The sequence below is a fragment of the Sinocyclocheilus grahami genome, unplaced genomic scaffold (genome assembly GCF_001515645.1).
Source record: "Sinocyclocheilus grahami isolate Dianchi unplaced genomic scaffold, SAMN03320097.WGS_v1.1 scaffold1024.1, whole genome shotgun sequence".
NCBI classification, from domain to species: domain Eukaryota; kingdom Metazoa; phylum Chordata; class Actinopteri; order Cypriniformes; family Cyprinidae; genus Sinocyclocheilus; species Sinocyclocheilus grahami.
In genome coordinates, this window is record NW_015506203.1 from 116,529 (window position 1) to 143,954 (window position 27,426).

The window sequence follows — 27,426 nt, forward strand, 5'->3', positions numbered from 1 at the left end:
TTTATCATTAGTGGAACAAATGATTTCAAATGAAAAGAACTCATCGTTCTTTCTCAACATGCTGCTATTTTTTTTGTTTAAAAAAACACAAAAGCAGATTGTGTGTTTAAAGTCAGAACTGCAAGATATATAGTCTCAATTACGTTTTTTTATTCCATGATGAAGTTGTAAGATGTAAACTCACAGCAGTGAACACACACACACACACACACAGCAGTGGGCAGCCAATGCTGCAGCACCCGGGGAGCAGTTGAGGGTTCAGTGCCTTGCTCAAGGGTACAAGTCCGACTCTCTATCCATTAGGCCACGACTGCCCCAATTGTGAGATATAAACTCAAAACTGCAAGATATAATCTCAGAATTGTGAGACATAAACTCAAAACTGCAAGATATAAACTCAGAATTGTGAGACATAAACTCAGAATTGCAAGAATAAAAGTCAGAATTGTGAGATAAAAAGTCGCAATTACATTTTTTTTTCTGTGGTGGAAATGGGCTTCTGTACTCTTCCTTATTAAGTCTGACAGTTCATATTAGTGACCACATTTGTGAGGCTACAAAATGACAAAAAACATGTAACTGTCAAAAGAGTAGTTATTATGACTCACAATCTTCTTTAGTCATATGAAATATTTTTGTAAGCCCACATTGCTGCAGTTCTCAAATCTACTTCTCAAACTGATACTAAGTCCACAAGTAGACTAATCAAATTCCACAGAGTTAAAATCCAACTGATGTTCTTTTTGTCAGGATAAGAGTGAATATTTATTGAGAGGAGGTCAAGGAAATGGGTGAGTTCATTTGGGTGCTGTGTGCTGGGTGGACACAGACAGATAGTGATGGGAAACAAAAGATAAGCTCTATTGTTTTAGTTATAAACTCACTGTCTATCCATTTATCCTGCTGGCAATGACCTTCACATGCTTTTAACACATACAAATGAAATGTAGCAAAGCCATAAAGTAATTTTCATTTAATTACAATCTTTAACAATACAACTAGCTGAAACCAGCATTTTGTGCTTTCTAATTAAATGTATCTTAACCCTGTAAAACCTGGGGGGTTTTTTGCGTATCATATTGGATACATCAGGTTTTTATGAATAAAATATTCTAATATAGAGAGAATATTGAGGAAAAACAGTTCCATTTTATTCAGAAACTCAAACTAAGCAAGAATATGCAATTTGGTGCAGATGCTGATATTAATATGGTAAAAAAGTGATGAAATTCTGATGCCTGGAATGTAAATCAATGAAATCATTATAACAGTACACCAGGTACTGACATAAAATGATCTAAATATCTGTGCTCGCTCTATATCTCCAGTAATATGTCTTAGTAAGATGAGATTGAAATGCTCCAAACATATAAAGCAGTGATTGAGAGCTGAAGAAATAAAGGCTCCTCCTCAGATGTGAGATGTTCTGGAGGCTTGTGAAGATCATTCCTCCGCTGAGGAACAGTGAAAGTAAAGCTTCTGGAAACAAACGCTCCTCAAAAGATCCTGAGGATCAGATTTGAGACGCACTGATTTCTCTGAAAGAGAATCAAGTAAAGCCGAGCTGCTTCAGTCCAGTAAGTGTTCATCTGGAAATATTACTTTAGGTTTGTGTCTAAAAAAAAAACAGTATGAAAAATATTCACTCGACTATAAAGTGTGACAACTAGCCCCAGTCTCACCTGTGATGTAATACTGTTGACATTTCCAGTCACTTAATGATGCAAATCACTTTCATTACTTTCACTGGAAAATTGCACCATTTTATTGTTACAAGAATGTCCTTTGTTTTCTCCCATCAGATTATCTGAAATACTTTAGGTTATTGGAGAGTTCCTTTATTTTGTATTGTATTTAAAGCTCAGGAGGATTCCTGTTGCTCAATAGCAGTAGGGTGTTATTGCATATGGCAGGCGAACCACGCGTCCTTCCTTCAACAAGCCTACAGAAGCAGATCACCATTATACCAAGAACAATGGTTATCAAACAGCGCCGTTCACTCCGAGCTGCTGTAGATTGCATTCTACATTGCTGTTAGATTAGCTGCCATGCGCTCATTTATAGTCTAGAGGGAGTCAGCACAAAACTCGGAACTGCTTTTGTGTGCTGCAAAAAAGCAACTTTCACTGACAAGCGTAGCAGTCCGAGCAACATTGACGTGAGTAAAACAAACAGAGCTATTGTGAAGCTCAATTGGCTCATTTGACATTCTCATGAAACTATTTTTGGTAAAAGGGCTCAGCAATCGGAGAAAAGGGAACTATATACACAAAAGAGGAATTTGTGTCTGTAACACATCGTGGCACAGAAGTGTTTAGGTTGACTCTTCATAGGAACAGATTTGGAGAAATGTAGCATTTCATTACTTGCTCATCAATGGATGCTCTGCAGTGAATGGGTGCCGTCAGAATGAGAGTCCAAACAGCTGATAAAAACATCACAATAATCCACAAGTAATCCACAGCACTCCAGTCCATAAGCTAATGTCTTGAGAAGACAAAAGCTGAAACACATCCATCATTAAGATGTTTATAATAATGCTTCCTCCAGTGAAAAAGTGTTCTTGTCTGAATCAGGAGAGAAATCTGCACAGATCAAGCAGCTAAAACAGCTCTAAACAAATATGTGGCTGGATTTTGATGTGAGAGACAACAGCAGATTCACTTTTTCCACTGGAGGAAGTGTTATTATGGATTATGGACTCTTTTTAGCCAGAAGCTGCAAGCAAAAATGCCTTAATGCTGGATTTGTTTCAGCTTTTGTCTTCTCCAGATGTTAATTGATGGATTGGAGTGCTGTGGATTACTTGTGCATTATTGTGATGTTTTTATCAGGCTCTCATTCTGACGGCACCCATTCACTGCAGAGCATCCATTGCTGAGACACTGATGCAATGCTACATTTCTCCAAATCCGATGAAGAAACAAACTCACACCTTGGTGTTACTATTTCAAAAGTGCCATTTAAGTCAGCATCTTCATCAATTCGTCATTAGGTTTATCATTTACTCTAGAGAATGTGGTGAATCAGAACTTTGAACAGTTTGACAATCTGAAAAACCTGAGAAGAATGTCACAGAGAGAGAGCGAGAGAGCGAGACAGAGAGAGAGAGAGAGCGAGAGAGAGAGAGAGAGAGAGAGAGAGAGAGAAAGAGAGAGAGAGCGAGAGAAAGAGAGAGAGAGAGAGAGAGGGCAGGGTAAGCATGCCTCCCTCTATAAACTGTGGATGTTAGTGTGTTCACTAGATTCATTTCATCAGAAACTGGACACTGAAGCAGCAGCTCATCTATATGAAGAAAGCAAGATACTGTAGGACATTCTGTCATTCCAGACATTAACATACAGTGCAATAAATTCAGAATTATTTATCATGTTTTATCCGGAATCACGCTATAAAAGTGCAAAATGGACAATGTTCTGACAGGGACTTTGTTGTCGAGACGATGAAGGCTCTTTGGGCATTCAGGTATGAGATGTCACTCTTCCTTCTTATCAATATCAATGCATTTTAATATAAATATCAGTACAAAACACCATCATATTGATCAGATTATTTGGAGAATTTTAACTATAGCAAACATAATCGAAAAGTTAAAAATTATGGTATTTGTATACTATGTAATATACTATATTGCTTATGCATTATACTATACAAGGAAGTTATATAACAAAATTCAGATAAAGAAAGTTTTGTTCAGATAAAACATTTTGTTATGCACATATGATTTATAAATGTTCACTAAAGATTATGTTTGCCATTGTTTATGCTTTGCAACTGCATGCACTTGTTAATGTATGAAGATTATCAACAAACATAATACTTGTACATTATGTCATGTTGTCTGTATATTTTGTATATGTTTAAATTGTGGCTTTTTGTTGTTGCACTGTTGACTTAGGCTACTTAATTGGATTCATCCAGTAATTTAAATAGGTGCTGTAGGCTACTATGATTTCATTTGGAAATGTTAATTTCATTTTTATGTTAATATACTCTAAAAAAAAAAAATTTGAATATTAACTCTTAGCACATATTGGGTTGTTGTTTAGTTTGTGACTGGCTGACTATATATTATCCTACACTTATCAGCTGCACTAGCATATAAATCGACTCAAAGCTAAAAAGAACAACACAACAACTCTTATTTTAATTCTATGGAGTCTGACTGTCCCGCTGCGTTCACTCTCAACAAACTGTTTAAACAAAAGCCCCGCCCCTTTCCCCGCATAAATTAAGCCCCGCTCCTTCACTCGCTCATATTATTCAAACTGAAGCTCCACCCACTTTTCTACGCATTGCCATGAACAGCCCGCCCCATCATGCGCTTCACCGCCTAATTAACATAACAGCCCCGCCTCCTCACTCCCTTCACCACTTCATTTGAATATTAACTCTTAGCACATATTGGGTTGTTGTTTAGTTTGTGACTGGCTGACTATATATTATCCTACACTTATCAGCTGCACTAGCATATAAATCGACTCAAAGCTAAAAAGAACAACACAACAACTCTTATTTTAATTCTATGGAGTCTGACTGTCCCGCTGCGTTCACTCTCAACAAACTGTTTAAACAAAAGCCCCGCCCCTTTCCCCGCATAAATTAAGCCCCGCTCCTTCACTCGCTCATATTATTCAAACTGAAGCTCCACCCACTTTTCTACGCATTGCCATGAACAGCCCGCCCCATCATGCGCTTCACCGCCTAATTAACATAACAGCCCCGCCTCCTCACTCCCTTCACCACTTCATTTAAATGATCGCCCCGCCTTCTTCACGCGCTTCATCCCTCGACCTTCACAACCGTCCGAGTCTCATTGGATTACGCAGATAAATGGCTCAAAACATTAACGTTACCTCTCATATCAGTGCTCTTATTATTTTGTAAAAATTCCGCCAATAAAGAGAAGACGGTTTACCTCAAATGCTCGCGATTTCTCCCGTGTAAGTAGCTCTGGGTTTATAAGCTAACGTGTATCTGTTAGCCTCTTGTTTATATTTGTCGACAATATTCGAGTTGTGTATTATCACTTGACTGCCTTCATTCTGAATGAACTCGTTATGTTTGAATGTTATTGAGATAAATGTTGTAGTATGACTTGAATACCGGTAGCTGCTAGCTGGCTAAGTGACGGTTAGCAATAAATTACACCGTAATTGAAATCTTATCGCGAATGTCGGCTGTGTAATCATCACAAATAAACACTAATGATGTGATTTGATAAACCAAGGAGTTTTTGTTAACCGCTAAAAAAAATTATATGAGAAACCTTTTGTATTATATCGAGGAGAAAGACTTGTGGAATTGGCGCCTCAGTCATTTCCGGGTGTATAAATTACTTATTTCTATTTTTTCAGAAAATAAACAGCTTGAAAATGTATGTGTAATCGGTTTAAAATTTGGTGAGAATGGAAAAACACTTTGTTTTTCTGTTTTATATTATATTAAAATTATTATTGTCATTAAACATTATATTACATATAATTGAAATATATATATATATATTTTTTTAAATATATATATATATATATATATTTTTTTTTCTAATAACAGTCTGTGTGTGTGTGTGAGAGAGAGAGAGAGAGAGCGAGTGTGTTTGTATGTGTGAGGAGGAAACTATATAATCTATGGGAAGATGTATTTTCCTAAGTGTTAGAGAAAAGTTTGTTCAAGGGCCTAAAGCTTAGAAAATCTTAAATTTTTAGTCAAGTTTGATTAATTGTTAAACTATTTTACTAGTAGTTCACTTCCAGAATGAAAATTTCCTGATAATTTAATCACACCCATGTCATCCAAAAGATGGTCATGTCTTTTTTTTTCTTCGTTCGAAAAAAATAGCCTCTTTGGCTAATTCTGACACATTTACAGCCATGTTTATTAATGTGTGTTGCCCCTGTAAACAAATAAACTAAACTGAAAAGACATTAAGGTTTTTGAGGAAGAGAGAGAGAGAGAGAGAGAGAAGAATTATTCTCCCCATTCTACGTGTATACTTAATATAAAATGCCCTTGGAATATATTAGAAAAAATGTGTGTGTAAATATAAAAAAATGTGCTTTAAAAAAGCTTTTCTGTTTCTCCATCCATACAGCTTATCATTATCAGTATATATTGTTTTAATTTTTAGTTATATGTACTTTAACAGTGACGCTGATGGTTCTACTCATTGTTTTCTATTCTTTGACACACCTCATTTATGATTTTTCTTGTCTTTTGCAGGTGTACGTGAACTACGAGAACCGCTTAGGGGCTTGTGTCTACCGCAAGCAGTTCGATTTCAACGCGGAGCCCCCTTGGGATCCTAGCTGATAGCTGGAGAGGTCAACCTCTGACCTGTCCCTGTAGGTTCACATTGCTGTATCCTCACTTATGGTGTGCTACTGTATACATACATGAGGAAGCTCTGATTTTAGTCATACCACCCACCCTTACTAAGCAGTTTCAGTCTAGCTGTTATTAGACCTGCTGTGAGAATGGATTGCCAAGGTCTGTGGAAGTCAGTGACTCTTCTGACCTGCTGCTCTGATTGATGTGCACTGCAGGAGGCTTTCTGCTGTGACGTCAAACATGGCATTGAACGTGTCATACCTATTTGTACAGTTTAAGTAACCTAGAATAAAACGAGCATTAAATATAGCTGCAATTCACAGCTGGGGTCCAACACATTGATCCCTGAAAATGTCAAAAGGCTAGATGTTTTGTTTGTTTGTGGGTGATGTACAAATGCAAGTTTTTATATTATTGTAATGATATTTATGTTTTCTTCTTGGCAACAATGAATGTTAGCTTGAAACGATGATTCCTTTCAAAATCACACTTTCAAAGCAAATCCATTAATATCAAAATATATGCTTATTGTTTCATATAATAAGATCTATAATAAGAATGACTGAAAAGCTTATGACTGTAATTGCTTATGCCCTATAATTTACATAAGCTTGCAATTATTATTATTTTTTTTTTTCACATGTCTTGTGTTTGCAGTGGATATCGCTAGGACCCAAGAGCGCTGAGGCTTCTCATAAATAGGTGACCTGCTTTATGCCAGTCAGAACATCAGATTACGCATGAGTATGAAGGGAACTCCGGATGAACCGCACTTTTCTGTTGAGCTGGTGGAAGGAAGCGCAGCTCTCCGAGATGTGATCGATAAACACATCCATGATCAAACTCTTGTAAGTATAAAAAAGAGAATTCTGCTTTATTGTTTCATTTATTGTGCCTTTTCTTGTTATGCCAAAGCATGATGTGTGTTGTTTTTTTCTTTAGGCACTGAAGAGTGCATTTTTCGTTGCTGACTTAGGGGAGATTGTGTGGCAGCAAGTTCGCTGGAGGACTAAAATGGACCAGATTCGGCCTTTCTACATGGTCAAGAGCAATTGCAGCCCTGTGGTCGTTGAAATCCTGGCTGCTCTCGGAACTGGCTTTGTTTGTTCAAACAAAGTAAATATAAAGTATAAAATGTCTCATCTCCTCTCTCGCTAAAACTAGACTATTCATTGTCCTAAAATAATAGTCTGCTTCAATATTTGTGTCTCTCTTAAAGCTATTTTTGAAATGTATTATTACTTTTGTTTGCTGCTTTATGTGTGTCATCAGTTTTGGCTGCTGTGCTTGTCTTTCAGCATGAGCTGGACTTAGTGAAGGGCTTTGGTGTCCCGTCTCAGGACATCGTTCTCGGCGGCACGTGTAAACAGCTGTCTCATATCAAATACGCAGCCAAACACAACATCCCCCTCCTTGTTTGCGATAATGAGGCGGAGCTGAGGAAGATTGCGCGATGCCATCCCAAAGCAAAGTGAGTCATGTCATCACACTTGCAGTGACTAGGCTTATCACAATGCAAACATATGCAGTAAAATATCACAGTTCTTAGTAGGGGTGGGAATCTTTAGAAACCTCACAATCTGTTTCAGATTCTGGGAATCAAGATCCATTTTTATATATATATATATATATATGTTTATATATATCACAAGCAAAAAGTGCTTTTACTATCTAAGCGTTTTCCCAGACAGTGGCAGCTCTAATAGGCTGCATTCACACTAATGCACTGGATTGGTTTAATATTGAATCTTCTCTTCTTGAACTGGTTTTCTGCAATAGGGTGTTGCTGCTGTTGACAACGGAGAGCTGCTGCGACCGAGAGGAGACGGCCATACCGTTCGGCTCCACACTCAAGGACTGCAGACATCTGCTGAAGTGTGCTAGAGAGCTCAGCCTGCATGTTACAGGAGTCAAGTGAGTCTCTTTTGAGTTCTGAGAGAATACGGAATGCGACTGGAGTCATTTAGAAGTTAGTGGCCTCAAAAATGATTTGGACATCACAATTTCTGATGTCATAGTACAGTAGGGGCATGCAATATGTATCGTTTACAATAATATCCCAATTGTTGTTTTGACAATGTGGTAGCTGACATTATCATGTCTCTGTCTCTCACTTTGCAAAAACAAAAAGACACGCATTGAGGGTACAACAGTTAAGTAAATAAGAAGAGAATATTGTTTTTATTCTGTTTTGCCAATGAAAATGGTCCCAAACAAAGCAGCTGTAGAACCGTTATGCATCAAGCAAAACAGTGTTTCATTCCTATATGAATCAGCGTTTCTGAACGAATCAATGATCCATGAATGAAATAGCGTTTGAACAAATTGTTTTAGTAAGTGACGCAATGACTCACTTAAGACAGATACTTGCTGCCACCTACTGGCAGTTTTAGATTAAAATATTTAAAGTATTGTTGTTTAATAAAAAAATAAAAATAAAGCTCAATATTCAAAATGTTATTTTAAAAACATTGATCTCATAGTAATATTTATGCAATTGTAATTGCAGTGTAAATACTGCTTAATGCTGCTTCAGATGCAGCTTCTGTCTGCTTCTGTAATGGAAAAATTGGTTTTGTTGATATTGATTTACTTTGTTTGGTAACAGTCTATAGCTTAGACTTCTTATTCTATTTGAATAAATGTAAAAATTAGACACAAAAGATGATGCATAGATCTAATAAGGATAGAAAATGCCCTTATAATGGTAAAATTGCCTCTGAAAATCAGTTTAAGGGCAAATATAATTCTATGTCATGCATTAGATATTAAAGCTAGTGGGTAAACAATTAATGATTGAGCTTTTCTCAGAACTAACATCATTTTATTAATGATTCATGCACAGTTACGCCAAGGACATTTATGCAGGAAGTGAATGAGTTTTAATTTCATGCTTTGCTCACAGATTCAACATTCCCAGTTGTTGTCAGGATGCACAAGCGTTCTCTCGTGCTGTTTCTGATGCCCGCTGTGTCTTTGATATGGCGGTGAGTCATCACTCATGCAGTCATGGATCGAATTTTGATCTGATTGTGCCATGAGCTTCCCTACTGAGCCCAGAGGGAATTATCTTTATTTATCTAAATGTCACTTTCAGTATTTATTTCCCCCTCGGTAACGTGTTAGAAATGAATTTGATCTTAGGAGGAGCTCGGCTTTGAGATGAGTATTCTGGACGTCGGAGGTGGCTTTGATGGAAGTGAGACGCAGTTAGACAAGGTACTGTATTCTGCTGTACATTTATAAGATTGTTTTTGCATTTCTATGCCCCACCCCCCCCGAGCTTCTGGTGTTGTTTTTTTGTGTGCAGGTCAACCAGACGCTGAAACCCATGTTGGACATGTATTTCCCTTTTTCGACTGGATTGACGATCATCGCTGAACCTGGAGCTTATTATGTGTCATCTGCCTTCACGCTGGCCGTTAATATAATCGCCAAGAAAACAGTGGCTCGTGATTTCAGTGGTCAACCACACAGTGAGTGCTAGTCGTCATATCATGTTCATAATCGTCAAAACACTTTATTTTTTGTGTTTTATGTTACGTGTGTGTGTGTGTATATATATATATATATATATATATATATATGTATGTATTGTATACACTTTTATTTTGCAATATTGCCAAGCCTTACTGTACATATGAAATAAAATCCCACTGCATGTCTAATAGGTGTTACACTGATCATAATGTGTTTATTGAACTCATGTTTGTGTTTTTTCAGATGCACTGTCTGCAAACGATGAGCCTGAGTTTCTCTACTACATGAATAATGGGGTTTATGGGTCTTTTGCCAGTAAGCTGCTGTGTGAAGATTCAATATCGATGCCTTTGGCACACAAGGTAAATATTTCTCTTAAAATTTTTTTGTATGTATTTTTTTTTATATGCACGAAAAGACATTTCAAAATACATTTCATACGTGCAGTGGTTTTAGTAGATCTCTTTTATAGTGAACGTGTTAATAATTATTAAACTGAAATTTTTTGTCAGTGAGTTTTACATTTCTAAGAAAGATTTTTAAATATTAAAGATGTGAAACGTCCACGCAAAATAGTAAATAAATGTGTAAATCGATAATACTTCACTAAAGCTCAAAAAATATAAGTCCAACAAATAGATAAGCTCGCACACATAATAGTAGAAAATTTGCTCACAATATGCTTTTATTCAGAGGCCAAAACACCAGTGTGACACTGACGATGTGAATGGAAAACATTTTGTCCTTGCACGGAGCACTTTTTTGGCCTCTGAATAAAAGCACACAGTTATGTGTGTGAGCTTCTCCTCTTGTTGAACAAAGAAAGATTTTAAAAGATTTGAATGTCATCTTTTGTGATTGAGCCCATCACAGGCTGTTAAACTGATGCTCTCAGTGATCATGTGGTATGTGGTGTTTTGTCAGGAGGTGAGCGCAGAAGAGCCGCTGTTCTCCAGCAGTCTGTGGGGTCCGTCTGCTGATGATCTGGATCAGGTGGTGGAGCGATGTCTGCTGCCGGAGCTCAGTGTCGGAGACTGGCTGCTTTTCAGCAACGCAGGGGCCAGTGGTCTGGGGGCCACATTCAGTAACGGAGAGGAACACAAACCGCCCGTCTTCTACAGCATCACTGAACGTGACTGGTACGGAGTGGATCTTGATGTCGCTGTACGTGGTATTTCAAACCCGCTGCATTTGTTTTGCTTTTTAATCAAGTTGTTTTTCCTCTCTGTAGGCAAGAGCTTCATAACTGTGGCGTCATGTTGGACGTGAGGATGAAGAATTTCTCTCTGGTACCACGTTGCCTGCAACCAAACATATCCGAGGCGTCCATTTCCACCCCGGCGTAACATAAAGCCACTTATTAATGTCATTATTTTGACTGACTTTAAGCACTTAAGAACCTGGGGTCTTCTAAGAAGCTTCAGTTGCTTTGAAGAAGTTTGACTGGGACCAGAGCTTAAGAAGTGTTATTAACCAGAACAACTTCATAGCCATCACAACTGATGCATATACCGCAAACAGGTGCGATTAGCTTTATCTAATGGGACTGTTGGCGTTTACAAATACACTTAATTATATTCAAGTCCGTTTTATAAATGTATACACGTATAGTATTTCCACTTACTAATGGAGTCAGTCATGTACCCAACAGCCGAAGTTATTTATTAAAGCTAGAGTCTAGTTTCATGACATCATCAGATGCTTTTAAAGAAACATGCACTTGTTTTTTGTTATTTGTATTTAGAAACTGGAAAATTGTGGTCTTTGTCCTATTTGAACTGTTGCAGGAATAGTTCAGCAAGAGCACTGTGATATGTTTTTGTGGACAAAATACAATGGAAACTTTGTAAACTGTTAAAATCTTAGGCCTAAAATGCACTTTAAAGGAATAGTTTGCCCAAAAATGGAAATTTGCTGCAAATGTACTCAACCGAGATATAAATGAGTTTTCTTCATCAGATTTGGAGAAATGTAGCAGTGCATCGGTGTCTCAGCAATGGATGATCTGCAGTGAATGGGTGCCGTCAGAATGAGAGTCCAAACAGCTGATAAAAACATCACAATAATCCACAGCACTCCAGTCCATCATTTAACATCTGGAGAAGACAAAAGCTGAAACACATCCAGCATTAAGACATTTTGATCTGTGCCGATTTCTCTCCTGATTCAGGCAAAACAACCTTTTCATTGGAGGAAGCGTTATTATGCATAGAGGACTGGTATTTTAGCCAGAAGCAGCAGTTGAAAGCTTAAAACATCTTAAAGGGATAGTTCACCCAAAAATGAAAATGTGATGTTTATCTGCTTACCCCCAGGGCATCCAAGATGTAGGTAACTTTGTTTCTTCAGTAGAACACAAATTATGATTTTTAACTCCAGCCGTTGCAGTCTATCAGTCGTATAATGCATGGCAATGGTAACAAAATCTATGAGAGTAAAAAAAAACATGCACAGACAAATCCAAATTAAACCCTGCGGCTCGTGACGACACATTGATGTCCTAAGACATGAAACAATCGGTTTGTGCCAGAAACCCAACAGTATTTATATCATTTTTTTAACCTCTAATACAGCACTATGTCCAACTGTCTTTGGGCACGCGCACAGCATCCGATACGTGAGGTGTGTACGCGCTCTGGCGTCGTTTTAATGCTGAGCTGGAGACGTGTGGATTATTGTGATGTTTTTATCAGCTGTTTGGACTCTCATTCTGACGGCACCCATTCACTGCAGAGCATCCACTGCTGAGTAAGTGATGGAATGCTTTTGAACTATTCCTTTGTAAGTATGCAAATGCAGACACAAAGTGCAAGCGTCTGGTCTAATTGTACATATTTGTACATGCTTGCATTGCCGTGACAAGCAAATTCTTGCATTTAAATGAAAAGACGTGTGTGGCTGCATTTTGTAATGCAGTATTGCACAAAATTGGGAAGTGTCTGCTTTCACATACTTTGTTACTTGTTTGTTTCAGGCCTTTTCTAAGCAGTAGTCTATTAGTGTCGTGCTGTGCATTATCTCAGCATTACACATGTGTTCTGTCCAGGATGTCTCTGGTGTTGTGCAAGTATGTCTGAGAATGTGTTGAAGATGGTTGGAGCAAGTGCTGCTGGTTGAAGTGAGAGGAAGCTGTTATGTTGCTCTTTACCTGCAAGATCCAGGCAAGTGAAAGCAATGAACTGTGTAACACTGAACGGGAATTAGACAAATGAAATGTTTGTTCAGTGTCAGAGCATAAACTATGGACTGTTTGCCGTTTACAGCATTTACCTTTTCTTGACAAAGTTTTGCTGTCAATAAAATGGTATTAATGGCCTTGTGCATTCATTTTGCATTTTAGTGTCTGGTACAGCATTGCCTTTACTGTGAGAGTTCACAATTAAACATGAGTGAGCAAACAGCTAGAACCAAATTTCTTGATTGGTTTTGGTTTAGAATTGGTTACTGAATCTAAAGCCCATATATATTTTTTCATAGTAATGAAAAAAAAGTGATGTTGAAAAAAAGGCTTGTTTATTTATGCAAAATAAATATACCAATCTGATGTCAGTCCATTTAGATACTAACAAAAAAAACTTTATATATATATAGTTAATTTCAACATTTACTAAGATAACACTGATGATAAGAAATGTTTCTAGAGCAGCAAACCAGCATATTAGAATGATTTGTGAAGTAATATTATTACAATTTAAAATAACTGTTTTCTGTGAATATATTGTAAAATGTAATTGATTTATTACTCCAGACTTTAGTGTCACATGAAATGCTGTTCTTTTGAACTTTGTTCATCAGAGAATGTAATGATGTATCAGTTTCCTTACATAGTTTGATAATAATCAGAGATGTGTCTTGAGCAGTAAATCAGCATATTAGAATGATTTCTGAAGATCATGTGATGTGCCACTGAAGACTGGAGTAATGATGCTGAAAATTCAGCTTTGATCACAGCAATAAATTACATTTTATAATATATTCACATAGAAAACAGCTATTTAAAATTATAATAATATTTCACAATATTACTGATTTTACTGTATTTTTTAATGAAATAAATGCAGCCTTGGTGAGCAGAAAAGACTAATTTCAAAAACATTAAAAAATCCTAATGATTCCAAACGTTGGAGCAGTAGTGTGTGTATATATATATATATATATATAAACAGTGAAACGAGTACAGGTGTGATGACTGTCAGCTCTGAGTTTTAGGGGCCAGAGGCTGCAGGTGACAGACAGCACTGATGCGGTTCAGACGGTAAACCTCCTTCTGCCACACTGCTGTTCTCCTGGCTGTTAGATGGCGGCGCGTGTGTTTTGCCAGGTGGTCGCTGCGCACAAAGTGGCTGTGGCAAACGGGGCAGGAGAAATGCTTCTCTCCTGTGTGCGTGCGGCGATGACGAGACAGTTCATCAGATCTGGCAAAATGCCGCAAGCAGCCATCCCAGCAGCACCTGAACGGCTTCTCTCCTGGTCAGAGCAAATGGAAAACCAAACTTTGGTGTGAGGTTTCATTTTACAGAGTTTCTGCATTTATTAAAAAGTCTTAATTCACTCTTCCACAAGATAAGGCCTTAATTCAGAGCAGAAAGTCTTACATTCGTAAAGTCATGGCATTAAATGTTGCATGCTCTGCAAAAATATGAATATCAGCCCCTAAGTGTTTGGGTTTTGTGTTCAAAATATCTAAACATCCTTAAATCAAGATATATTTACTTGAAACGAAAAATGAACAAATAAAGCCAAAACGAAGTGAATTTATGCTCAAAACAAGAACAGATATCTCTCAGTGGGGAATAAAAATGGTTTCCCTTGGTATTAAGTTGATTTTTCTGAGCCTTTTGGCAGATATTAGGTTTTGTTTTAATCACAAACTGACTTCATTTTGTTCACTTTTTCAGAAAACAAGACTTATGTCATTTTGCTTAAGTAAATGCATCTTGATTTAAGAGTCTTATATATACTGAAGGTACAGTAAAAGTTATTTCTTTATTCTAGAGACTGGGTTATTGTAGTTAACTAAAACCATTATATATTAAAATTAACTTACTTCATCTAGTTGACAAGACAACTTCTCTCAGTTTAGTTTAAGTTAAAGTGCTAAAATAACTCAAACTAATAAATAAACATTTATAAAAACTACATAAACTAACAAAACTGACCAAAACACAAAAAAGATACTAAAACCTACATTGAAAACAAAAGATAAAAATCTAATTCAAAATACTGAAAATATATATATATACTGTATATTATAATAGTATATCAATGATTCAAACATAATACTGTTTAGTGGTTGGGAGCTGAGGTATTCGAGCATTAAGCTATTTATTTTATTTATTTATTGTTTTTATTTCTAAAATAAATTCAAAAGAAATTGAGATCGGTTTAAAGTTGTATTTTTAAAAGTTTAAGCAATGCTAATACAACTCATAGTGTAGACCTTTACATTTAGAAAACATATTGATGCATCACTTTTCCTTATATTTATTCCTTGAACTTGGTCTTAAAATCTGCAGAAACTCTGCTTTATGTCCAGTGTAAAATCAGTGATCTAAATCATGCAAACAATAAACCCCTTAACATGTAGATGTAGGAGAAACATTGGTCTCTGTACCTGTGTGTGTTCTCAGGTGTGCTTTAAGGTGGGAGCTTTTGAAGTATGTTTTCCCACAGTCGGGATGAGTGCAGACGTGATCGCGGGGCCGTGACGGGACGGGTCTGTTTGCGGACGAGTCGCAGGCTGGAGCGGGAGCGATGGCGGTGAACTTCAAACCACATGAAGGCGCTGTGGCTGTTTGTTCAGGGGGCAGAATCACCACGACTGAAGCTGTGGCCACAAACAGCACAGACGCCAGAGGAGGGCTGGAGCTCGCTGAGAGCAAATCAGACACCGCTGCAGCAGGGGCTGATGGGGGATGACGGTTCATGTCTGTGTCTGAAGTGTGCCGGATCACACTGACCGCTCGAGATCTGGCCTCGGGTGAAGCCGTGACCCCTGACCCCAGGTGCGGGTCTCCATCAGGGCTGTATGGTGGAATCATGCATGACATTACCTGAAAAAATACAACCAATTCATGACTATTTTTGCATAGTACTTAACTATTGAAACCAGATTACATTTTTATTACATTTATAGGTGAATCTCACAAAAACATCTTCAGGTCATATTGTGCCATTTCATGCATCTCTTGTTATTGTAACCTCGATGTTTTAGTGTAGGCTATTTCAATGAGAATCTAATTAGGTTACTGAAATGCAGTCCTTTTATTACTGTATTTATTGTATTACTGCACTACAATGACTTTTTTAAGGCATAAAGGTAAACATTTCACTAATAGATATATCTCACCATTTTCCCCAGTTGATTTATCACAGACATTAAGACAGCTGTTTTGTATCACAAGTGTTCTGAAATGTTGTTTAAATATGCAAATGAGGCATCAAATCATTAATGAGGCATCTAATTAAATATGCTCTAATTTGCAAACATTTCCAGAGCATAAATCTGAATATTTATCAGTGTCATTTAATCACTTGGGTATTGTTATACTTTTTGTTATTTTGAATAAGTTTTTATTTTTATATTTTGTTTTCACTATAGTTTTATTTGTCTATTTATAATGTCTATAATATCTCTATATATATTTGATTCTTTTTTCAGTTTTAGTTATTTTAGTGAATTAGATTTTTTTGTTTATTTTTACGTCCAGGTTTATTTTGTTTTATTTTATTTTAAGTAACAATGTTTTAGTTGTAGTTACTATAATAACCCTGTTTAATGTTCAATACTTTTCTAAAAATCAAGGCAGTTTTATGAAAAGTATTACAAATGTTGGCAAATGTCTTGCCTTAAATTAAATGCAGTACAAAAACCTGCATAAATACCTTACAGTTTAAACAGTATATAATTTGTTTTTACATTACAATAATGAGGTTGAGATTTGCATTTGTGTTATAGTATTATAGTATTATAGTTATAGAATTATGGGGGTATATATGCTTTAAAAAAACAAAACAAAAAACATGACCTGGATCTGTTTGTGAGATTCACCTTTGTGTCCCGTCTCACTCACAGGGGTGGACTGGTGGAAATCAGCAGTGACGGGATCTTCACAGGCATCAGAGGAAGGAGTCAAGGGCCAAAACTCCCTCTGCTGGATCTTCATCGACATCAGGGCCTCCACAGCTTCTGAATATCTCCAGTCTGAATCAGGCTGCTAGATGTGAGAAAAGCAAATTAAATACATTTAAGAAAAAATTTACATTTTTATGATTTAATTCATACTTTGCTTTACATTAAACTCACGAAGCCCCTGCAGTTCCTTCACAAACCCCAGTTTAGGAAACCTTGATGTACAGTAATGTAATGTTTAATGCTCTTCATGTTGTTAACAACAACTATATTCTTTCTCTTTTATGTTTTTATGAATATGGTACAAGATTATCGTATTGAAAACAATATAATAAACAAGTAAGCTCAAAAGTAATCAAAAAGTAGTCTGGTTACATTACCTCAAATGTGTAATGTAATGGATTATGTTACTAACTACAATTGCCAATTTGCATAACTTCACTAATAAATGTAATAATAATATTTGTATGTAGCAGGTATATAATATGTAAATTATAATATAGCAATAATAATAGTTTTATTTTCAAGACTTTAAAAAAGTAGTTTTATAAAAATAAAAAAATGCATCATTTCAATCAATTGATTCCTTTGTACATCAATTATGTATCAGTATGATTATGGTCATCATTATGTAATGTTTGTTTAATAGTTTTGACCAGTATTATTCAAAATCAGCGGTTTATAAACATATTAAATAAATATAATAGGAAAAATAATGCATTATATCTGCACTTCGGAAAATTAAACATTAAAATAATATGAAAAGCATATAATTTTGTATTAATAGCACTAGCATATAAAATTAAAATACAGTCTTAAATGTATAAATGCAGATGGCTTTACTTACACTTTTAGATATGGATGTCATACTGATGCTGCATTGCACCTGTCGTTTATTACTCTGACTGAAGTCTCATTATGATCAATACTGTCACTGTTTCTGGAACTTCGATTCATTCACTTATTTCAGAAAACCGAGCCTGGCCGTGGAGGTCGTGCTTTCGCCTCCAGCCAATCATCGACAAAGGTGTGCGGAGCGTCAGCCAATCAGAAGCGCGCATCGCTGCGTGATCAGCGGCTGATCTGTGCAGTGTGTGCGGGTGGTACACAGTCGGTCAGCTGTGTGTGCAAGCCAAGAAAAGACTGATGCGTGGATATTTAAGCCGAGCCGTGCTGGACCTGATTCAGCTCTGGCATTTTACTCACATGTTTTATTCACGCTTACAACAGCGACCCCTAAAAAGCCTTGATTTTCTTCATAACGCTGTGTAATGGCTTCCGTTATTTCATCATTGCACCATGATGTAATTAAAATAATGTTAAACCAGTGTTAAGACCTAAGTTTCTACATTAATTAGCCTATTTTTGTCATGTCATGGATTCATTCTGCAGTGTATCCGAGAAGAGTGTTTTACACTTTATAAATCATCTGGAGACGAAATTATAAAAAATATATACTATACTTATATAAAATATATATAATTATGAATATATAATAATCTTAAAAATGTAAATTGTACAGTGTGTGTGTGTATGTATATATATATATATATATATATATAGACTGTAAATTTGAATTAGTATATATATATACACTGTAAAAGTTATAACAAAATTTGTATATATATATATATACACTCTAAAAAATGCTGGGTTAAAAAGGGTCAAAACAACCCAACCGCTGGGTCAAAACAACCCAACCGCTGGGTCAAAACAACCCAATACCTGGGTCAAAACAACCCAACCGCTGGGTCAAAACAACCCAATAGCTGAGTCAAAACAACTCAATAGCTGGGTCAAAACAACCCAACCACTGGGTCAAAACAACACAATAGCTGGGTCAAAACAACACAACAGCTGGGTCAAAACAACCCAACCGCTGGGTGACATATATATATTGACCTTATAAAGTTTTTAAAAATGTAAGTAATAAAAACTTTTACTTAAATTAGTATAGAGAAAGAGAGAGAGAGAGAGACTAATTAAAAAATCACTTTGCAAACCTTTAGAAAATCAAAGATATTTTCCAGTATTCAGAGAAGTGCTTCATCTGTATAGGGTTTGCAATGGTTGACTGTTAAACGTATGCATTTACTCTCCCCGTGTATTTTGGTTACATACTCGGTTTAGTAACTGTTAAATAACAGTAACCCAACAGGCCAAAGCACAGCAGACAGTCGATCAGGGACGTCGCTTTATTCTCTCTGCTGAAGCTTGTTCTGCACAAACTTTATTCCTGATCATCTTTTATGAGACTGTTAAACGACACTGGCTTCACTCTGCAGCATTGGCGGGTCATCTGAGGCCTGAATTCCCGGATTGAACCTTTGGCCTAGATTTGTATGAATGCATGAGCATGTGTAAATCTCCCACCGAGGTGCACGATGTACTTTACATGATTCAACCGCATAAACGTTGATCTGTAGAGAATGAGTCACAGACAGTTATTTTGGTGACTTCTCACTTCACGCTCACATCTTCCTGTATATCTATATTCCTGTATCTGCTGATGAATATGCTGTTGTTTTCAATGCCAGTGTCTTTTCTGTTGCAAGGTATACATTTCCATGGCCATGTACTTGCTCTCTGAACATAACTGACACAATGATTGAAAGTGTTTGCTTTTCTGCAGATCAACAAAATAATCAAATCAGGGCTCTCTTCCAGAGAGAGATAACAACAATTCCTTACGTAATACCATGCTGGACTAATATTGTGGAGAATATACCTTGGGAGAAAGTATGGACCTTGCCTATAGGTATCTGCTTATACCAATAAAATAGAATAAATAACATTTAAACTGATTCACAAATGTTACCCGACTAAAGCCTTTCTTAGGAAATATAAGTCAGACATTGAAGTGAATTGCAGTTTTTATCATTCTGCTGAAGAAGACTTCATTCATTTGTTTTGGCAATGCACTTACAGAAACATTTTGGTCAGAATTTTTAATGTTTGTCCAATTTTATTTTGTAAGTGACTTCTCTTTTTGTTTTAAAGATGTTTTTTTAATTTACTTTTTTTATTTTTATTTGACCACTTAAAAAAGATACAGGAAAATATTACATAATTAATTTATGTTGGCCAAATTTCATATACACAAACAAAAATGTATTGGCTCCAAACCTCTTTTTTCTTTATCCAGAGTTGACTTAGACAAGTATATGGAAACTATCCAAAATTCTGTTCGTCTGAAAGCAAAGAAAACTCTTTCTTTAAAATTTCTTTATTCATCCTTTGTGTCTTCTTAAGACATAAATGTATTACTTTGTTGTTGTTTGTTAAAAATACAGTTTTCAAGTCGGGTAACATTTGTGAATCAATTTAAATGTTATTTTTAGATCGGAACAGGTTCGCAAATCTTTTGATTCAGATCAGAACTTCGGAGCGGGTTCGTGAATCATTTGATTCAGATCGGAACTTCGGAGCGGGTTTGTGAATCTTTTGATTCATATCGGTACTTCGGAGCGGGTTTGTGAATCTTTTGATTCAGATCGGAACTTCGGAGCGGGTTCGTGAATCTTTTGATTCAGATCTGAACTTCGGAGCGGGTTCGTGAATCTTTTGATTCATATCGGCACTTTGGAGCGGGTTCGTGAATCTTTTGATTCATATCGGCATTTGATTCAGATCGGAACTTCGGAGCAGGTTCGTGAATCTTTTGAGTCATATGGGCATTTCGGAGCGGGTTCGTGAATATTTTGATTCATATCGGCACTTCGGAGCGGGTTTGTGAATCTTTTGATTCAGATCGGAACTTCGGAGCGGGTTCGTGAATCTTTTGATTCATATGGGCACTTCGGAGCGGGTTCGTGAATCTTTTGATTCATATTGGCACTTCGGAGCGGGTTCGTGAATCTTTTTATTCAGATCGGAACTTTGGAGCGGGTTCGTGAATCTTTTGATTCATATCGGCACTTCGGAGCGGGTTCGTGAATCTTTTGATTCAGATCGGCACTTTGGAGCGGGTTCGTGAATCTTTTGATTCAGATCGGAACTTCGGAGCGGGTTCGTGAATCTTTTGATTCATATCGGCACTTCGGAGCGGCTTTGTGAATCTTTTGATTGAATCATTTGATTCATATCGGCACTTCGGAGCGGGTTCGTGAATCTTTTGATTCATATTGGCACTTCGGAGCGGGTTCGTGAATCTTTTTATTCAGATCGGAACTTCGGAGCGGGTTCGTGAATCTTTTGATTCATATGGGCACTTCGGAGCGGGTTCGTGAATCTTTTGATTCATATTGGCACTTCGGAGCGGGTTCGTGAATCTTTTTATTCAGATCGGAACTTCGGAGCGGGTTCGTGAATCTTTTGATTCAGATCAGAACTTCGGAGTGGGTTCGCAAATCATTTCGCGAATTGAAATGAACTGAAATGATGGTTCGCGAATCATTCAGATCGGGAATACAGAGAGCGGATCGCAAATTATTTGAATTCATATCAGAACTTCGGAGCGGGTTTCGCAAATCTTCTGATTCAGTTTGGGACTTCATGTTCAGATATTCTTACAACAATTATTCTGGGGCCATGAAATGTTTGTGAAAATGGTCAAAAATGCTGCTTGTGGCTGGCAACTTTTAAAAAAGAGCTATTTCTAAATTATTTAATTTGATTTAACCGAATAAAATGAGTTTTGTTTGTATAAATCAATGCATATAGATAATGTTAAATAATACACTATTTTTGACTTATTTTTTGTTATTTTAGATGTTACCTTTTTTCTAGTGTGTTCCTTTCACTGCAAACTCAATGAGACACTCATTAATAATAAAATAAAAAACAGACATGAAATATTGATTTGACTTGAAATTATTTTATTATGCATAAAGAAAAATGAGTGTGGAGTAAAATGAGAAACTAACAGCTAATATCCATTTGCCTGCAAAAGTAGCAACTTGCAATTATTACCTTAAAAACATTGTTTTACCTCATTTAACCCACAAAAATAGTGTTGTTGGTATATGTATTTAGGTTTATTTAGTGATTCAAAATAATACATAACATTTGACTTTAATAAAACCAGTTATTTTAGATGCTACCAATTTTATTTTGCATTAAGAAGGATGAGTGTGGAGTCAAATAAGAAACAAAGAAATATAGCTAAAAAATGTCCTTAAAGAGGCATTTTTACCTGAACTAATACATAAAAATGAGTTTTGTTGTTATGAATTTGATTATTTTAGGTTGATTCTAAATTATGCTAAATTATTTTTTTAAAGTTACCATTATTTTGGGACAATGCTCAATCATACAACAATATTGGACTGCAGATGCAGTGATTGACCAATCAAGCATCAGAAGCACATTTCATCTGTTCATCATCAGGAGCTGTTCACTATTTTTAGCTCACTGAATCTTTCCTATTTGCAGATTCTCATCCGAGCACAAAGTGCACTAAACTCGAGCACCCACACGATTCCCAGTATAGTATGTGATGTGTTTACGGAAAGTCACTCTTTAACTCATTAAACAAAGTTTTGGTTAAAAATAACTTCAACCTCCACACTGATTGTCCTTGAGAGTGTTGATGTCACTAAAGATGAACTCACACAGATATTTCATGTCATTGTCCTAAAGCTAATATCTTCATATTACCAATAGGGCCTAATCAAAAATGGTTTAATGAAATAAATAAATAAATTGAATAAAATAAACTAAGAAAAGACTCTGTTGGCATGTTGAGCTTCTGATGTTTCTCAGATATGAATGATGAACTTATAGTTTGTGTAGAAAACGCTCCGGTTACTGACGTAGCCTTGGTTCCCTGAGATAAGGAAACGAGTGTTGCATGAGACGCTAAGGGGAAAACTCCAGTTTTACTCTGTACTGAAGCCTGATTTGTTCACGTTTGTGTAGCTGCACAAACCAATGGCACTTTAGCCCACCAGAAAGGGCAGAGCCGACCCTTATATAAGTCAGCTCAGAGTGCCATTCATCTGATCATTCAACTGAAGCGACAGTCATCGATTCGTGTGCAGCTTATAGCATGGCAAGTGACGCAACGCTCGTTCCCTTATCTCAGCTTGCGAGAGAAGTTTCCTCCTCTGCAGAAGGGGCCATGGGGCTACTGCTGAGAGCTGCACTAGCTCTGGGAACCAGGCCTAGTTCTTCCAGAGCGGGGCCACTAGGAGGAGAGAGAGCACTTGGTCTCCCTGACCAGCCTGACGACCTGAGGAATCAGGGCGATCGGGGGAAATGCGTATAGGCGAGCACTGGGCCAGTCATGGGGAAGAGCATCTCGCTGTATCGAGAAGTATGTTGGGCAGTGAGAGTTGTCTTCTGAGGCAAAGAGATCGATCTCTGCACTCCCGAAGACTGACCAGATCTCTTGAACCATTTGAGGGTGTAGCACCCATTCGCCGGTTTGAGATACGCCACCAATCGCTGAATAGTCAGGGATTGTTCCGTGGCTGAGTAACCGCTCTCTGTGAGCAGCCAACTCCCATTCTGATCTTGCTAGAACCAGCCAATCATCGAGGTAGTTAAAAATACGGATTCCCATCTGTCTCAGAGGGGAAAGAGCCACATCTATGTGCTTCGTGAAAGTGCGCGGGGCCAGAGACAGTCCAAACGGAAGGACTATGTGTTGATAGGCCACACCCTCGAACGCGAATCTCAAGAACGGTCTGTGTTGGGGGGCTATGTGGATGTGAAAGTATGCATCTTTCAGATCCACTGTCAAAAACCAGTCCTCGGGGCAAATGTGCGCGTGGATCTTTTTAATAGTTAACATCTTGAATGACCGGCGCATAAGCGAGTGGTTCAGATGTCTGCGATCCAGAATGGGTCTGAGCCCGCCATCTCTCTTTGGAACGAGGAAGTAGCGGCTGAAAAAGCCTGACTCGCTGTTTACTGGGGGCACTATTTCCACAGCACCTTTTGCAAGCAATGTCTGCACTTCTTGTCGGAGAATGAGCCCTTCGTTGTCCAGAACAGAAGTTTGAACAATGCCATTGAAGCGAGGTGGCCTGCGAGCAAACTGAAGCGACTAACCTCGCTGAATTGTCTTCAAAACCCAACTTGACACTCCCGGAATGGCTGCCTAAGCCGTGAAACGGGAGGCGAGGGTTTATTTTTGCGAATGAGAGTTCGCCGAGAGAAGGCAGGGAACTTGCATTCATGTGAGTGCGTGAGAGAGTGTGAAGAGGAAATTTGCTCTTTATTGTATGTGGGTCCGATATCAAAGCGATAAAACATTCGGGTACCTGCAGGACGTGACCCACTGGAAACGAAACTCCATTGCTCAGAGGTGCTCGGAGGCATGGAGGATGAAAGCGAGTTGTTTTTCGGGGCATTCCAGCCTCCGCAAACCTTTCTGCAAACTCGTCCACAGCGGGGCCGAGCAGGCTCTTCGGCGAGAACAGAGAGTCAAGGAAAGCCATCTTCTCAGCGTCCCTGATTTCAGTGAGGTTCAACCATAGGTGGCACTCCAGCACCACCAAACTGGCCATGGTCTTGCTGATCGCCTGCGCTGTTGCTTTTGTGGCGCGCAAAGCCAGGTCTGTTGCTGTACGCAGCTCTTTGAAAACCTCCTGGTGTTCTTGGCCAGACTTGTCCATGCTGTGGAGATGCTTGGCTTGAAACACTTGGAGAACCGCCATTGTATGCAGCGCCAACCCGGCCTGGCCAGCTGCTGCATAAGCCTTATTGGTGAGCGCCGAGGTGGTCCTGCAGGGCTTAGAGGGATGCGCTGCGTGGGCCTTTAATCTGAGGGTGGATGGCAGGCACAAATGAGCAGCAACTGCTTCCTCCAGAGGGGGGAGCTTGCTGTGTCCCTTGTCATCAGCGCCGTCAACAGTGGTGAGAGCCACTGCTGTAGAGAGATTTACTCGGGGTGAGTACGGGGCGCGCTACGTCTTGGTGAGCTTGTCATGAACTGCAGGCAAGAACGGGGTGGGGCGTTGGCGAGAGGAATGTTGACGACTTCCCGGCAGGTACCACTCGTCTAACAGGCCATAGGCGGGCTCTTCCGGAGCCGACCACTCGAGGCCCAGATCCTCTACCGCCTTTGACAGGACGCGGATGAGTTCGGCGTCCATTTCGGCCTCAGAGTTTGAGAATGGGGAAGGACTTCGGGCTCCCTGCTGGAACCTCCCCACTCTTCTGCACCGCACTCACTGTGCCCGTCCATCTCATGCAAGGGAGCTGAAATTTTCTCTTTAGGAAATTCGCTCTCAGTCTTGCTCTTCAAGAGCCGGATGGCCGCAGGAAATCCTCACTCCAGGGGCGTCTTCAACCCTTTTCAACCAACCGTTTTCCCCTTAGCGTCTCACGCAACGGGAGAGACCGTTCGGAAGGGAACTGACCTTTTTAAAAATCAGTTTGTACATTTTATTCCAATGGTAATTGAAAGTGCATCACATATAAAAAGTGCATCGCATAATAAAGAGAAATTTAAATAAACACAAAATGATTATTTGGTCATAAAGATTTTAGAAACTGTAAGAATGATGCCAAAGATGCATTTTTGTTGGTCTTAATTTCATTCAAAAGAAAAGAGAGGTTTGGGTAAGAGCCTTTTCTTCAGTTGTCCTGTAATAGAGGTGAAATAAAACAGATAAATAAACTCTTATATAAATATACTTTTGAAATGAAGCAAAACCTGCCACCTGCTGTACGTCATATGCACATTTTCCCTGGCAAATTGTCTAACTGCTCTGGGCATTTATTTACAGCTTTTCTATTATATAAACATTTTTTTGGGGTGTTTTATGATTAGATTTAGAATTTTTTTTAATCAAATAGATGCAAATAGTCAATAATATTATTAGTCAATACTACCCCCCCCCCCCACAACCCGAAGGTGATTTAGATAAAGAATAGTTTGAGTTTAATGGTATGCTTTGTTTGTTTGTTTATTTTTTCATGATGTAAACATCAAATTCCAAAAGCTGTAGCTCTAATATTAACCATAGTCTCTTCCAGTGACTTTACATTATTTGAAATGTGTAAACAAACTCAATTTGGTTAACTCGACTAACTTAGTCAAAATGGTTGGTGATGGAGGTGGTTATGTCTGATGACAGCTGCATGAGGAGTCCTAACATTGAAAGCATCCTTGGACAAAATGGGTGTCTCTTTGCCTTCTCGTTTGTTTATTTTTTCATGATGTAAACATCCAATTCCAAAAGCTGTAGCTCTAATATTAACCATAGTCTCTTCCAGTGACTTTACATTTCTTGAAATGTGTAAACAAACTCAATTTGGTTAACTCGACTAACTTAGTCAAAATGGTTGGTGATGGAGGTGGTTATGTCTGATGACAGCTGCATGAGGAGTCCTAACATTGAAAGCATCCTTGGACAAAATGGGTGTCTCTTTGCCTTCTCCTGTTGGTTAAAGGATGTTTTAAAGCTGTGTTGGGTGTTTTCCCCCATTGTAGTTTACCCAAATCCCTTAAAATGCTTATATCAGCCTCAAACCAGGCTAACCATTAGTGGAAGCCGTCAAAGAAAGGGTGACATAGATAAATCATCAAAGTTATAAATGTTTTTTTTTTAAATTTTTGACACTAGAATAAAAACATGTTTATGTATGTGTGTATATTATATATAAATATATATGCATTATGAGTACTTAATGCTAATATGCTGCCAATTTTTGTTTGGCATAATGTCTAATGTTGAATATAAAATATCTAATTAAAAATGTTATGCATTATGAAGTGGATTCATTCTTTATTTTGGTTGCTATGTCTCGGTCCACATTCACACTGATGTTTTTAGGAAGCCAAACAATTTGAATATAATAATAATTTTACATTATTATTATTATTATTGTTACTGAAATACAGCTGCATTGTACAATAAAATATAGTATATAATTTAGTATAGAAGTAAATATTAGTGAATTACTTTTTATATAAATCTACCCGCACTAGTCATCAGTGATTCTGATTTCATAAGTTTCAGTTAAATATTTTATTGTAAAATTACAATACTTACTACTTAATTTTTTTTAACCCGCAAGCTTTTATTTTTTTGGCAGGGAACTATAGCGTTTGTGAAAACGGGTTCAAAAATATGTCTTGTTACAAGTCTAATGAAATGGTTTCATCTGTCCACAAAAATGTTGGAAATTCTGTGAATTTGTAACAGCCGCACGTTGCGATCCTAAATGCGTATTAAAACCTCAACGTATGCAGAGATTGTGTTTGCTGCATTTACAGTGAACCAGGATCAGATCACGTGTAAACGCAGTGCCATGCTTCGCTTTAAAAAAACATGCACTGCAAGAGACTACATCAGTCAAATGAAGCCTTTTGTTTGGATAAGTGCACAAAGCCAAATCCCCCCCCCCCCCAAAAAATGTTGTTTTTGTGTTTGCCAGTGAACCAGGATCAGATCACGTGTAAACGCAGTGCCATGCTTCGCTTTAAAAAAACATGCACTGCAAGACTGCAAGACAGTCAAATGAAGCCTTTTGTTTGGATAAGTGCACAAAGCCAAATCCCCCCCCCCCCCAAAAAAGCTTGTCTTTTTTTT

The 27,426-nt window shown here is 37.7% G+C and overlaps 3 protein-coding genes and 1 long non-coding RNA gene across 5 annotated transcripts in view; 3 read left to right on the forward strand and 1 right to left on the reverse strand.

Annotated features, from left to right (window-relative positions):
- Positions 1–3,273: 3,273 nt before the first annotated feature.
- Positions 3,274–11,816, forward strand: LOC107565755 (antizyme inhibitor 1-like). Of its 2 annotated transcripts, none has more exons than XM_016251024.1 (12): positions 3,274–3,465; positions 6,220–6,341; positions 6,985–7,175; positions 7,270–7,443; positions 7,626–7,798; positions 8,107–8,241; positions 9,233–9,314; positions 9,472–9,546; positions 9,638–9,803; positions 10,051–10,169; positions 10,732–10,946; positions 11,039–11,816. In XM_016251024.1, the coding sequence occupies exons 3-12, from the start codon at positions 7,068–7,070 to the stop codon at positions 11,151–11,153; spliced, it is 1,362 nt and encodes a 453-aa protein (XP_016106510.1). In that variant the 5' UTR covers positions 3,274–3,465; positions 6,220–6,341; positions 6,985–7,067; the 3' UTR covers positions 11,154–11,816. The 2 variants fall into 2 exon arrangements, with proteins under 2 accessions (XP_016106510.1, XP_016106509.1); XM_016251023.1 differs by lacking the exon at positions 3,274–3,465 and adding an exon at positions 4,707–4,943.
- A 2,086-nt stretch (positions 11,817–13,902) lies between these two features.
- On the reverse strand, positions 13,903–16,911 carry LOC107565747 (Krueppel-like factor 10). The gene is made up of 3 exons (XM_016251018.1): positions 16,859–16,911; positions 15,422–15,860; positions 13,903–14,274 (listed from the first exon to the last, which is right to left on the reverse strand). Exons 2-3 carry the CDS (start codon positions 15,855–15,857, stop codon positions 14,000–14,002), a joined length of 711 nt encoding a protein of 236 aa, XP_016106504.1. The 5' UTR covers positions 15,858–15,860; positions 16,859–16,911; the 3' UTR covers positions 13,903–13,999.
- On the forward strand, positions 15,752–18,198 carry LOC107565748 (uncharacterized). The gene is made up of 3 exons (XR_001606414.1): positions 15,752–15,812; positions 16,883–17,030; positions 17,910–18,198. It is a non-coding gene; the product is annotated as an uncharacterized lncRNA (long non-coding RNA).
- A 6,803-nt stretch (positions 18,199–25,001) lies between these two features.
- LOC107565742 (E3 ubiquitin-protein ligase UBR5-like) overlaps positions 25,002–27,426 on the forward strand; it is a 109,026-nt gene continuing 106,601 nt past the window's right edge. The window contains exon 1 of the mRNA XM_016251011.1: positions 25,002–25,078. Within this exon, the coding sequence (XP_016106497.1) occupies positions 25,002–25,078 (77 nt within the window). The remainder of the gene's footprint in view (positions 25,079–27,426) is intronic.

Bases quoted from the DNA above. Each gene is read 5' to 3' on its own strand.
- LOC107565755 (XM_016251024.1), top strand. From the start codon at position 7,068: ATGAGTATGAAGGGAACTCCGGATGAACCGCACTTTTCTGTTGAGCTG. The intron at 9,547-9,637 runs GTACTGTATTCT...TTTTGTGTGCAG, and splicing joins GTGAGACGCAGTTAGACAAG to GTCAACCAGACGCTGAAACC. The intron at 10,170-10,731 runs GTAAATATTTCT...GTGTTTTGTCAG, and splicing joins CGATGCCTTTGGCACACAAG to GAGGTGAGCGCAGAAGAGCC.
- LOC107565747 (XM_016251018.1), bottom strand. From the start codon at position 15,857: ATGTCATGCATGATTCCACCATACAGCCCTGATGGAGACCCGCACCTG. The intron at 14,275-15,421 runs GTACAGAGACCA...TGCTCTGACCAG, and splicing joins ACACCTGAGAACACACACAG to GAGAGAAGCCGTTCAGGTGC.